This window comes from Bidens hawaiensis, unplaced genomic scaffold, assembly GCF_021521415.1.
Source record: "Bidens hawaiensis isolate Kalapana, Puna unplaced genomic scaffold, B.hawaiensis_p1.1 tig00009937_1, whole genome shotgun sequence".
NCBI lineage: Eukaryota > Viridiplantae > Streptophyta > Magnoliopsida > Asterales > Asteraceae > Bidens > Bidens hawaiensis.
This window is the reverse complement of record NW_027491752.1, coordinates 588,434-601,173: the sequence shown is the minus strand read 5'-3', so window position 1 is coordinate 601,173 and position 12,740 is coordinate 588,434. Positions and strand designations below refer to the sequence as shown.

Below are 12,740 nucleotides of genomic sequence, written 5' to 3'. Positions count from 1 at the left end.
ATTAGAATTTTATATCGTGTAATGTTTTTAACAGGGCAACACTACAACCTACTTATTGAGGTCTGATCCCGACACATGCCATTATTAGATGATATAAATTGAAAATATATTGTATTTAATGTATAATTAATATGGTGTATATCTACAATAGAATAGGAGATTTAGTTGCCTCCATATACCTGTATTTATTCCCTTTATGCAATATGAAGTATTATCACTTTTCACCACAATTATTCTCATGGTATCCCAAGCAGGTTTCTAAACCCTAGCCGCCATTCTCCTCCTCTCCCACCACTGTTCCTTTCCTCTAATCTGACCTTTCATGGCTTCATCTTCCTTATCCGATAACACCCTCCCCATGAACACTCTACTTCACTTGATTCCGGTCAAACTAACCTTGACCAATTACTTAGTATGGAAGAATCACGTAACACCGATTTTTGCATACCAAAAGCTACTTTCACACCTTGATGGCTTTTCGTCAAAACCCGAGCCCACGGTTGCTTCGACCGACAAAGTCGTCGAAAATCCGGATTTTCTCTCCTGGACTGAACGTGACCAACGTGCAGTCATCATTCTCAATTCCTCGCTTTCTGAAGAGGCTGCGAGTGAAGTCATCGGGTTGTCCACAACGAGGGAGATCTGGTTCACATTAGAACATGCTTACAGCAACACTTCCATTGAGCGTGCCTATACACTTCGCGACTCGCTTCGCCAGTTAACCAAAGGTAACTCCACTGTTGCTGAATATGGTCGCCAGTTCAAGTTGTTGTGTGATTAATTAGCTGCCATCGGCCAACCTGTCCATGACATGGACAAACTGCACTGGTTTTTATGTGGCCTTGGCCCTTCGTTCGAGTCCTTTTCTTTATCTATCAAAACGGTCAAACCCGGACCAGCCTTTCGGGATCTCGTTTCTCAGGCTGAAAGTCATGAGATGTTCCTCAAATCCATTCATGCTTCCTCTCCACCAGTTGCTGCCTTTAATGCCAACCACAATCGGTCTCCTCCAACTAAAGCTCACAAACGTGGTCGATACAACACTTATCGTGGCCGAGGTGGTTCAAACAATCAAAACGGTGGTAAAGGAAGAGGCTCTCTAACTCCAAGATGTCAATTGTGTCGTACCTTTGGTCACTACGCCTCCGAATGCCCAAACTACACTTTTACGGCTCGGACGTCTTCCACTGAGGACGATATTGCTAAAGCTTTCCATGCCAAGTGCCATGTTACCCATGACACGCCCGACTGGAAAGTGGACTCGGGTGCCACGGCTCACATGACCTCCAATCTGGGTCATCTTCATCACACTCATCATCATAACCACGGTAATTTACATGTCACTTTTGCAAATGGTCACACCTTACCTGTCACTAGAACTGGAACATGCTTTATTAATAAGCATTTACCTTTCGTGATGTCTTATTCGTTCTTAATCTCACAACCAATTTACTTTCCATTAGTAAATTAACGTCCGACCTTCCAGTTGATGTCTTACTTTCTCAACCTTTCTTTACTATTCAGGACCGCCACACGAAACAGGTCCTAGCTAGCGAACGTTGTGAGAAAGGGTTATACGTGTTGTAGGAAGGACCTCAAGCCTTACTTTCGCGTCATGGTGTTTTAAATAAAGTTTCTTTTGAGACTTGGCATAATCGCCTTGGACATGTTTCTTTTGAGATTGTTTCTTTGTTGCAAAAACTTGGTGTGTTGAATGTTACTTCTTTATTACCTAAACCAATTGTTTGTGAGTCTTGTCAACTTTCCAAGTCACATAAATTACCGTTTGAGTCTAATAATAAAAGGTCCCTACATCCGTTAGACTTAATCCATTGTGACCTATGGGGTCCTGCCCCAATCACGTCTGTTGATGGTTACCGCTATTATGTGGTTTTTGTGGACGACCACTCTCGGTTCACTTGGTTGTATCCATTGAAAACGAAAAACGGTTTTTATTCGGTCCTTAGTGCTTTTATTAAGCTAGCGGAAACATAGTGTTCCCGAAAAATTAAGGTGTTTCAAACCGACGGTGGTTCTGAGTTCATTAATCACACCGTTCGGAAGATTTTTGAGGATAACGGTACATTTCATCGACTCTCGTGTCCATAAACACCTGAGCCAAATAGCCGAGCAGAGCGTAAAAATCGACATATTGTCGAAACTTGACTTGCCATGCTCTTTAATGCTCATGTACCCGCCTCATATTTGACCGATGCTTTCTCCTCGGTGGTTTATATAATCAATCGGCTACCCACACCCATTCTCGAAAATAAGACTCCCTTTGAGCTTATTTATTCACACTCACCAACATATGAAAACTTTCATGTATTTGGTTGTCGTGTGTATCTGTATCTTCAAGACTATTCGCCGCATAAGCTTGCCCCAAGAAGTATTCTGTGTATCTTTATTGGCTATAGTATCCAACACAAAGGGTATCGATGTCTTGACCCGACCACATCTCGTATATATGTCACTCGACATGCGCGTTTTAATGAACTTGATTTTCCTTTTCAAGGAATTAAATCCCACCCACATTCGACCTCTCTTCACCTCCCTAGTTTCCTTGATGATACACCAACTTCTATGAAGCACCACATACCTACTAATATTCCATCACACCCTACTATTCCTGCCAACATCCAACCCACCCCGTGTGACTTATGCCAACTCACTCCCTCAGCCAGTCCAACCCTTAGCCAGTCCCAACACACACCTCCAAATTCCCATCCACCTCCATCTTCTAGTCCACTGCCATCAGCCCAATCCCCGTCCGATTCCTCTCACACAGCCCATTCTCCACAAGATTCTTCGGACCCCTCTGCCCAATCACCCAACCTTAATCCTCTTACACCTGAACCGGATCCACTAGCCACGGCTGCTAACAACCACCCGATGGTCACCCGAGCCAAATCCGGTATTTTCAAACCCAAACACTTAGCCTATTTTGCTTCATTATCTCAGCATAAACTCCACGTGGCTCTTTACGCTGAGTCCATTCCTAAAGGGGTCAAGACTGCTACAAAATATCCTTCTTGGTTAGCGTCCATGAACGAAGAGCTCGATGCTCTACACCAAAATGGTACATGGACTCTTGTTCCTCGTCCTTCTAATGCAAATGTTGTTGGTTCCAAATGGGTGTATCGTATCAAGTATAACTCGGATGGCTCTATTGAACGCTATAAAGCGCGTCTTGTGGCTCAAGGATACTCTCAGGTGCCTGGTTTGGATTACTCATATACGTTCAATCCGGTTGTCAAAGCCTCAATTGTTCGTATTGTGCTATCTATTGTTGTACTTAATAAATGGGGCCTTCACCAACTAGACGTCAAGAACGCCTTTTTAAATGGTCACTTAAGTGAGACGGTGTTTATGGAACAGCCTCCGGGTTTTACTAGCAAGGATCATCCGAACCATGTTTGTAAACTCTCTAAGGCTCTTTATGGTTTAAATCAAGACCCTAGAGCATGGTTTCAACGCTTGAGCTCCTTTCTTCTTACTTTCGGCTTCATTTGCAGCAGGGCGGACACCTCTTTTTTCGTCTATCATCGTGGGTCACGTCTTATGTACCTTCTCGTATATGTGGATGATCTTATCCTAACCGGTAATTGTGAAGACATGATAAGTGGTTTTGTTGATCGCTTGAATAGTGAGTTTGCAATTAAAGATCTTGGTAACCTGAGTTATTTTTTGGGCTTGGAAGTTGCTTACACTGATGATGGTTTGTTTTTGGCTCAATCGAAATATGCTACCGATATCTTGAAGAGGGCCGAACTTCTATACTCTAAATCGACAGCTACACCCTTGGCTCCGCACGAGTCCTTCACAGCCGATGGTGATCCCTTTCCGGATACAACCTTATATCAGTCTTTAGTGGGTGCCTTGCATTACTTGACTATCACACGACCTGATTTATCCTACGCTGTGAATCAGGTTAGTCAGTTTCCTCATGCTCCAACCGTGACGCATTTTCAGTCCGTTAAGCGGATTATTAGATATGTCAAGGGCACGGTTTCGTTTGGCCTTCACTTTACTCGCCCTAAGAAGAATTCAATTCTTGGTTACTCAGATGCCAATTGGGCTCATTGCATTGACACCGGACGCTCCACTTATGGTTACTCTATTTTTTTCGGTGGAAATCTTGTCTCTTGAAGTGAAAAAAAGCAACCAACCGTTTCATGATCTAGCTGTAAATCTGAATATCGTGCCATGGCGAATACTGCATCCGAGATCGTGTGGATCACTCATCTGCTCCGTGAGCTCTATGTGTTACCTCCAGACAGACCAACTCTTCTTTGTGATAATAAAAGTGCATTGTTCATGACTCAAAACCCTGTTTCTCATAAACGGGCGAAGCATATTGATTTGGATTATCACTTTATTCGCGAGCTGGTTAGTTCTGGCAAACTTTACACCAAGTTTCTTCCGACCAATCTTCAGGTGGCGGATATTTTACTAAAAGTCTTCTGTGTGCCTCTTTTGAGTCTTTTCGGACACTGCTACGTCTCGGTCCTCCACTATGCAGATTGAAGGGGGTATTAGATGATATAAATTGAAAATATATTGTATTTAATATATAATTGATATTGTGTATATCTACAATATAATAGGAGATTTAGTTGCCTCCATATACTTGTATTTATTCCCTTTATGCAATATGAAGTATTATCACTTTTCACCACAATTATTCTCAGCCATAACACAGTTTTACGAGTAAATTTTGCGTGATATTCGGTGTCACCGATTTTTTATTGCCTCGTAGTGCTAAAAAAGAAGATGCGTAACTATTTTAATTTGTCATGCCTAATTTGAGTTTTTTTTATTTGATTTTTTTTCCATTTCTTTTCTTTTCTTTTCTTAAAAGAAAATACCCATTTTAGTACTTACCCTTTTCTATTTTAGTATAGATGGTAAGATGTGAAAACCATCGTGCCAATTTTTCTTTGACCCTTGTGAATTTTTGCAACGATTTTGTAGAATGAAGATGGTGGTGATGTTGTGACTTATTGTTGCAGGTAGTACCGGACGCTAAATAGAGTTGACCTCGTAAGATTCTCCATGCCACGTGGATTATATTGATTTCTTGGATTAATATGTACTCGTTTTTCCCTCGGCTGAGATATGGGTTTTGCTACTTTTGTTTGTTTATGAGTAAAGAGTATTTTTCTTCTTTACGTAATGATAAAGAGGTGATAGAGGGTGGACGAGACATTCCATAGCAAGCTTCGAACCTATGTGGTAATACCGCCGCCACCTATGCACCCATGCATGGCTTCAAAGTTCAAATACAAGTGGTAAACCTTTGCCACATAAACTCAAATCATTTTCCTTTCATCCACAAACAACCTAACTAAAAATAAAAATAAAAATAAAGAGTTCTAGGGTACTTGTATGGTTTGTGGGTAGTTAATGATAGAAATTAAGTGATAATGCATGATTGGTCGATGTATAGATGATACCCATGAGTACCCCTTCTTGGTTATGATTTATTTATTTTTGGATAAAATTTATTATATTTGATTTCATTTATGATGATGTTATCTGTATTTATAAATATGGATTAATAATTGCAACATCTTGTAACACGTTTCTGGGATATACTTGATAATTCTGTTTTTATCGAATAAATCTGAGTCATTCATAGAAACAATATTCGCAATACTTAAATCATTTCATTGATTTTGTCGGATGTTCGACTTTTATGCTTCTTATTTAATCGTTAAATCTATATTGTCGTGTGATATATACGTATTAATAATTAATTGTATTTAATATTAGGGAATCCACGTAAGATTATATAACTTAGTTGTTATATAAATGCTGTTTAAAAAATGTTATTACATCGTTCGAAAATTTAATATAAAACATTGTTCAAAAAATTTGTGCCTAGAATTAATTGTAGTTTACTATTTTGTAACACCGTGTAAATAACCCTATAAGAATTTAGTCAAATATACTAATTTTTACAAGTCTAGGGACTAAAATGAAAATTCTGAAATTATTGACACATCGCGATACGCGACGGGGAACCATAAGGCCCATTGCGTATAGCGATGGACTTGTACAAAAACCCAAATCTGGGCGGCTTAGCGATACGCGATGGCTCAAACCTGTATGACCATCGCGTAGCGCGATGACCACGTTAAGTAATTTGGACATGTGTCAACACGTGGCTCGATTTTTCAGGCCACGTGTCACAACGTGGCATGGCGGCTGGAATTGTGGCGCTGCGATACGCGACGGGTCCCTGAATTCGCCTATAAAAGGGGTGGCGGGTATGAAGCCATTCTCATCCCAAATTCACTCTCACAGTCACATAGTTAATCTAGAGAATCGTGCCCAATAGCCGTGACGAACCAACGTTCCGTCTTCTCGAAGTTTGTGCAAGTTTTGAAGTTATAAACGAGTAGCAATCACATAAGCGAGTAGAAGATCCTACCGAAAAGTCATCACCTTTTTCTTAGTATTATCGTTCTAAGTATCCTTACTAAGGTAGAAGTTATGTTTAAGTTATTTAAATTATATCGTAGATATCAATCGAGGCTATGGCCTTTAACCTTGAAAGTATTCACTAGTAGTGAGTTTTTTGCCTAAGGAAAAGTAATTCGTACAAATCCCAATCAACCGAGGGACACATCAAAAAATTACCAACCTGTTATAACCTATTAAGCCAAACATGCTATATCAAACGTCACATAAAAACAAAGTGTTTACATTCACAAACAAAGATAAACGATTTCAAGGTTAAGCTTAAGAGTTATAGCTTAATCAAGAAACACCATTCAAATATTTATACAAACCTTTTTAAGCATTGGTTAAATATCATTCTCACTCAAGGTTTCATACGCACACCGACGGTACAGGTGAATACGTTAACCTTTACAAATCAGTCAAAACATATTTATACTCGATAAGATGAACATGTGTTTGTCTTAAAGGCCAGTCAACGTTTACATGAGATTACGTGATCTCTAAAACGTTATAATACAAGATAGAAAATAAAAGCAACTCAGACCGATTACACATGTTTCTGGATCCATACATAACTGTTCAACCTAAACATTCAAAGGCTACGTGACCGCGGGTTAACAGTCATAACTAGTTTTCTATTAAGGGCTACGTGGCTCGGGGAACACGTTTGTGTGTGTAGAGTAGTGGTACAAATCCTGAGAATGAAATACTTCTTGCTGAGTGTACAGAAAACTATGTTTGTATTGTAACTGTTATTCAATTTATTTTGGAGTCATACGTGTTCACCAGTATATAGATGATGTATTTTTCAACCCATTGCAGGTAATTAAATATTAGTAGCGATAGCAAGGATTGGAGTCTTTTTGAAGATAAAATCGTGTTACAACATGGATCCATTTTTGATAATCTAAATCCTTGTAATATAAACACATATTTTGTAAACGAATACTTGGGTATTAAATTCCCAAGTAAATTTTCAATGTAAATTAATATTATATTCAACTCAAAGTCTTCCGCTAAAACTAACCCATAAACTTTGATATATTTACAAAATAGGTACCAACTTGTGGTCACACGCCTAAGCTCTAAGTAGGGGTGTGACAGGTTGGTATCAAAGCCATCGGTTTCAGCGAATTAGGTATTTAAACATTAGTACCTAAGCTTTAACCTTAAAGTTATTATTATTATTCATAGGGATAAGATAGGATTGTTAAACTTCCTATCCCTAAAAATCTAATTAGTGCATATGTCGTATATTAACTATCTTGGTTATAGACGACGAGTAGCCATTCGAACAAAACCGACACTCATTTGCGAACCATCAGATATGGCGAGCAGCAATAGTTATTATACTAGCTTTTTCAATCAAAATCAACCAATCATTTTGGACGTTACCAATATGGGAGTCAACCTGTGTACCTCCCGGGAAGTCAGCAATGTCCAATCGAAATCTCTGACAATACTGCCGAAAACATTCCCCAATACTATCCATCTGAAATTCCAACTTACCATCCTTCCGAGGAGATAGAAGTTCAGAGTAAGATCAAGCAGGAAACTGATTTAAACTTGTCAAGTTGGATGGACTGCCACTCCGACCAGAGCAAATGACACTTTGGATCACCACCACTGGATTACCCATACCAGGTTCCACAGACTGTTGCAGGACCAAGCCGTAAACCAAAGATAAGGGTTATCTTGCCCTATAAAAAGAGATTAATTCAATCACCAGTCAATAATCCTTATGAATCGAAAGAGGATCCCGAAGAAGAAGATGTGGAAAACGAGTATCCTTATTTTCTTCCATATGTTGGATCGAGACCTTCAATCTCCCAGCAAGCCAATGAAATCTGAGAAGAAGCAAACCTCATCGAGGAATTTTATACAAACAATATCCCCGATGAGGAAATGCATGCATATGTCGAAAATCCACATCTTTATCCACGAGAGAACGCTTATCTCTTCCCAGCTGCATCTGCGCCTACGGGATATCCTAACCCACCTAATGCGGTGATGGATGAGCTGCGGAACGAGAAGTGGACAAAAAGAAAATGGGAAAGAAAATGTTAAGAAATGTGACAAGAGGAAAAATCTTGTTAATAAATGGATTAGGGATTAGGAATAGTTAATAGGAACTGTTGTTGACTGTTATGTTTTCTTTCTGTAAAATAAATAATGTATTATAAGAAAGTGTGTCTTTTCCTAATCTTGTCTTATTCATGTAACAACATGTCTGGACAAGAAAAAGCTAACAGTAATCTCGATATACAAATGAACAAAGAAAAGACTATAGAGGAGAATATTCAAGCGATACTGAAGGATTATGTGCTCGGCATTCGTGATATGATAAAAGAAGCTGTTAACCCACTTTATGAATTAATGAAAAACGAACCTAGTCGAACTGCTTCTCATTCAAATAAAAGAGTTAGTCAAAGTAGGAGCGAAACTGTGAATTCAAAGAAAGAAACAAAAAGAGAGACATAAAAGAAAGAAAGCCATAAAATGGAAACCTAGAAAAAGAAAGAAGCAAGTGATCAAAGCTCAACCGTTGAAAATGACCTTCGTGATAGAACTAAGAAACTTAAAATACATGAAGGTTGTGATTTTAAAGTATTCAAAGTTTATAATCCCAAGGAGGTTCATGGAGACAAGGGAGCGATTGTTACCCTCCGATGGTTGGAGGAAATGGAGTCGATTGTGTTAATAAGTAAATGTATTGAGAGGGAAAAAGTTCAATGTACCTCCCAAATGTTCAAAGGGGAGGCACTGGAATGGTGGAATACCCTTATTGGAGTCAAGAGTAGAGAGAACTTATATAATTTGGAATGGGCAATGTTTAAGGAAATGATCTTGAAGAAATTATGTCCAATAAATGAAATTGATCAAATACAAACCAAATTATGGAATCATAATGTTGTTGGAACTAACCTCAAGGAATATAATACCAAGTTTCTCGAGTACTGTATGATTGTCCCTCACCTGGTCACTCCCAAAATTAACAAACTGACACGATACATTTACGAACTCCCAATTGAAATTCGTGATTTGGTTCGTTCCCATATACCGTCTACGACAGAATCTGCCATGGATTTGGCAGGTTATTTAATGGATGGGATGATTAGGAACCGAGACGAAAAGAAGAAAGATGACGGGAAGATGCCAGTTGGAGGAAAGATGAAAAAGGTAGAGAAGAAAAGAGAAGGGACGTTTGTGAATAATAGTCAGATTTGTAAGTTATGTGATAGAAGACACTTTGGGAGATTTAAACGACCCCTAAATACCATCTGTTTTGGATAAAAATCAGCTAAGGATAATGTATCCAAATCTGTAAATGTGAGGTATAGTTCTATGATATTAACAACGATTGTATGAACGAAATAATGAAGAACACCGAGATTTGATGCGAGGAAAAACCCCTTGATCTTGATTAGATCAAAGGAAAAAAACCCCGGGTGATGACAACTTGCCGATCACCACTTTATTAATATTAAAATCGGATTACAATGGGTGGAGTTTATGATCAATGAAGCTAAGTGTGTGTGGTTACAGAGAGTTCTCAGTGATGATTATGAATGTGAGCTAAGAAGTGAGTGTCCAAACCTAGTTGATCATAACTTGGTATTTAACAATAATAACAACTAACTACTCTCCTATTTTTATGGCACTACCCCACTAGCTGATCCCATCACTTTGACCATGTGCATAAAGGAGCCTTGTAGCGAAATATATGGTAGACCAGGTCCTTGAGCCGTTATATCTATCAAATATTAATCTGCACATAAGAAACAATCGTTAATAATACCAATTACTGAGGATCCTTGATCCTGACATAGCTCTGGAACTCTTCAGAAGGATAATTGATCCAGACACGTCTTTAAGAATAACATATCCTCAGTACTCAATTATTTGTGACTCAACAAGAAGTCCTATAAATCCGCCATTATCCCCACTAAATGTGTTAGAGCTATTTGACCACATACCATATCTTCTTGACTGCGAGTTAGTGGATAGATTGAGTCTTCTAACCGTTACACCTGCTAAATACAAGACTACACATGTGAACACCCGTTAATTAGTAATAAATACTGAGGATCCGTGATCCTGTTATGATCTGGAATACATGCTAAGGATAACTGATCCAGACATATGCCAGGATAACGTATCCACAGTGTCAAATTTCTGTGCCCTAACAATTGCCCCCAAAATCGCGGTTGTGATAAGATCACAGCTGTCATTTTGCCTTTGAATTCAAACTTCCTGCAAAAACATATGAGATTTGACAAGCTACATATAATTATCATATATCTATAGAGTTTCCTTGAGAATTTTCCTTCAAGCTAGATATCCAAAACCTCTTATTCTCCCATAGTTATAGAACCTTCGGTGATCCTTGTAGAAATAAGCTAAGGATCTTAAATCCATAAGTCTTGATTCTTGTTATCGAACATAGAACATCTGTTGCAAAGAACTTATAATGTTAATTGGGGTTAAACCCGTTAAGCTGGGGACAAGCCCAAATAATAAACTGGGGACTAGCCAGTGCAACTGGGGACAAGCCCGTGAACTGGGGACAAGCCCAAAACTGGGAACAAGCCCAAATACTGGGGACAAGCCCATAAACTGGGGACAAGCCCAAACCGGGGACTGACCCAATATACTGATGTTAACTGGGGACTCGCCCAAACCGGGATTTAGCCCAAACATAAGATAACATGAAAATTTTATAAACCGGTGGTATGGTACGTATACCATAAATCATAGGATCCTCAACATAGCCGAAAACAACGAAATTGTCAGCCACTAAGCGTGTACAGGTCCCGCTGACCCGGACTATACGTTGGATAGCATGCGCTACAGGCGAGGGTGTAGAAACTCTAGTTCGTGAGAAAGGTGAAAACCTTTAAACCTTGGAGGATATGACCATCGGGGGTCATACCCAATCATGGGCTAGGCCAAGGGAAATAGTTTAGTGCCTTAAATGTAAAGGAGAGGTGGCCAACCTCTTGATCATTGAACATCTTACCAAAATCCTGTATTGTTACTTAAAACTTGGAAAATACAAATGTTAAGAATTTGTTTTCCTTAAATAAAAACTTAAAATGAATAAGTGATTAGATAGATATTACCGATTTTAGGATCCTTGATCCGTTAAGGATACTCGATCCTCAGAGGATACTTGATCCTGATCAGAAAAAGTATTTTTTGAGGTGGATAGCATTCCATGCTCTTGGTAACCTGTTTCCTTCCATAGTGAGCAAATGATATGCCCATTTCCCAACTTCTGATTCAATCAAATAGGGACCTTCCCACTTAGGAGCTAACTTTCCATCGGCTGGGTTGGTTGTATTCTGGAAGGCTTTTCTCAAGACTAGATCTCCTTCTTGAAATCTTCTGATCCTTATACTTTTGTTGTATGCCCAGCTACCCTTTGTTGGTATGCCGCCATTCTGATCTTGGCTAGGTTTCTGAGTTCTTCAACAACATCCAAGTCTTCAAGAAGGATTCCATCATTGGCTTCAGGATCACGGATGCTTGTTCTGGCTGTAGGGACCACCATCTCTGTATGGATTACTGCTTCTGACCCAAACACCAATAAGAAGGGTGTTTGGCCTATTGCATTCTTGGGTGTTGTCCTGTCGGCCCAAAGAACATAAGGTAGCTCTTCGGCCCATTTGCCTTTCTTGGATCCTAGCATCTTCTTCAAATTGTTGATGATTATTTTGTTACTAGACTCCGCTTGACCATTAGCTTGAGGATGTACTGGAGTAGAGTTAATCCTCTTGATGCCCCAGCTGTCACAAAAGTTAGTGGTCATTTTCCCGATAAACTGGGAACCATTGTCACAAATAATTTCTGAAGGAAGACCAAATCTAGTAATAATATTTCTTTTAATGAAAGATATCACCTCTTTTTCGCGTACTTGAACAAAAGCTTCTGCTTCTATCCATTTTGAAAAGAGTCAGTCATTGCAAGCATGAATACTTTTCCTCCTAGTGCCTTAGGTAGCTTACCCACAATATCCATACCCACTTCATGAAAGGCCATGATGAGGATATAGGATACATAGGTTCTGCTGGTTGATGAAGGATGTTTGCATGCCTTTGACAAGCGTCACATTTCTTTGAGTATTCCATGGCGTATCTCTTCATTGTTGGCCAGAAGTATCATGTTCTTAGAATCCTAGAAAACAGAGCTCTACCTCCAGTGTGATTACCACAATCTCCTTTGTGAAAGTCTTTGAGCACCTCTTGAATTTCAGGATCCTCTATACATCT

The 12,740-nt window shown here is 39.2% G+C and overlaps 1 protein-coding gene across 1 annotated transcript; it reads left to right on the top strand.

Moving 5' to 3' along the window:
* The first annotated feature begins 811 nt into the window (after nt 1–811).
* Nucleotides 812–1,471, top strand: LOC143533863 (uncharacterized). Its single transcript, XM_077028504.1, has one exon. The coding sequence runs from the start codon at nt 812–814 to the stop codon at nt 1,469–1,471; it is 660 nt and encodes a 219-aa protein (XP_076884619.1).
* Nucleotides 1,472–12,740: the final 11,269 nt, after the last annotated feature.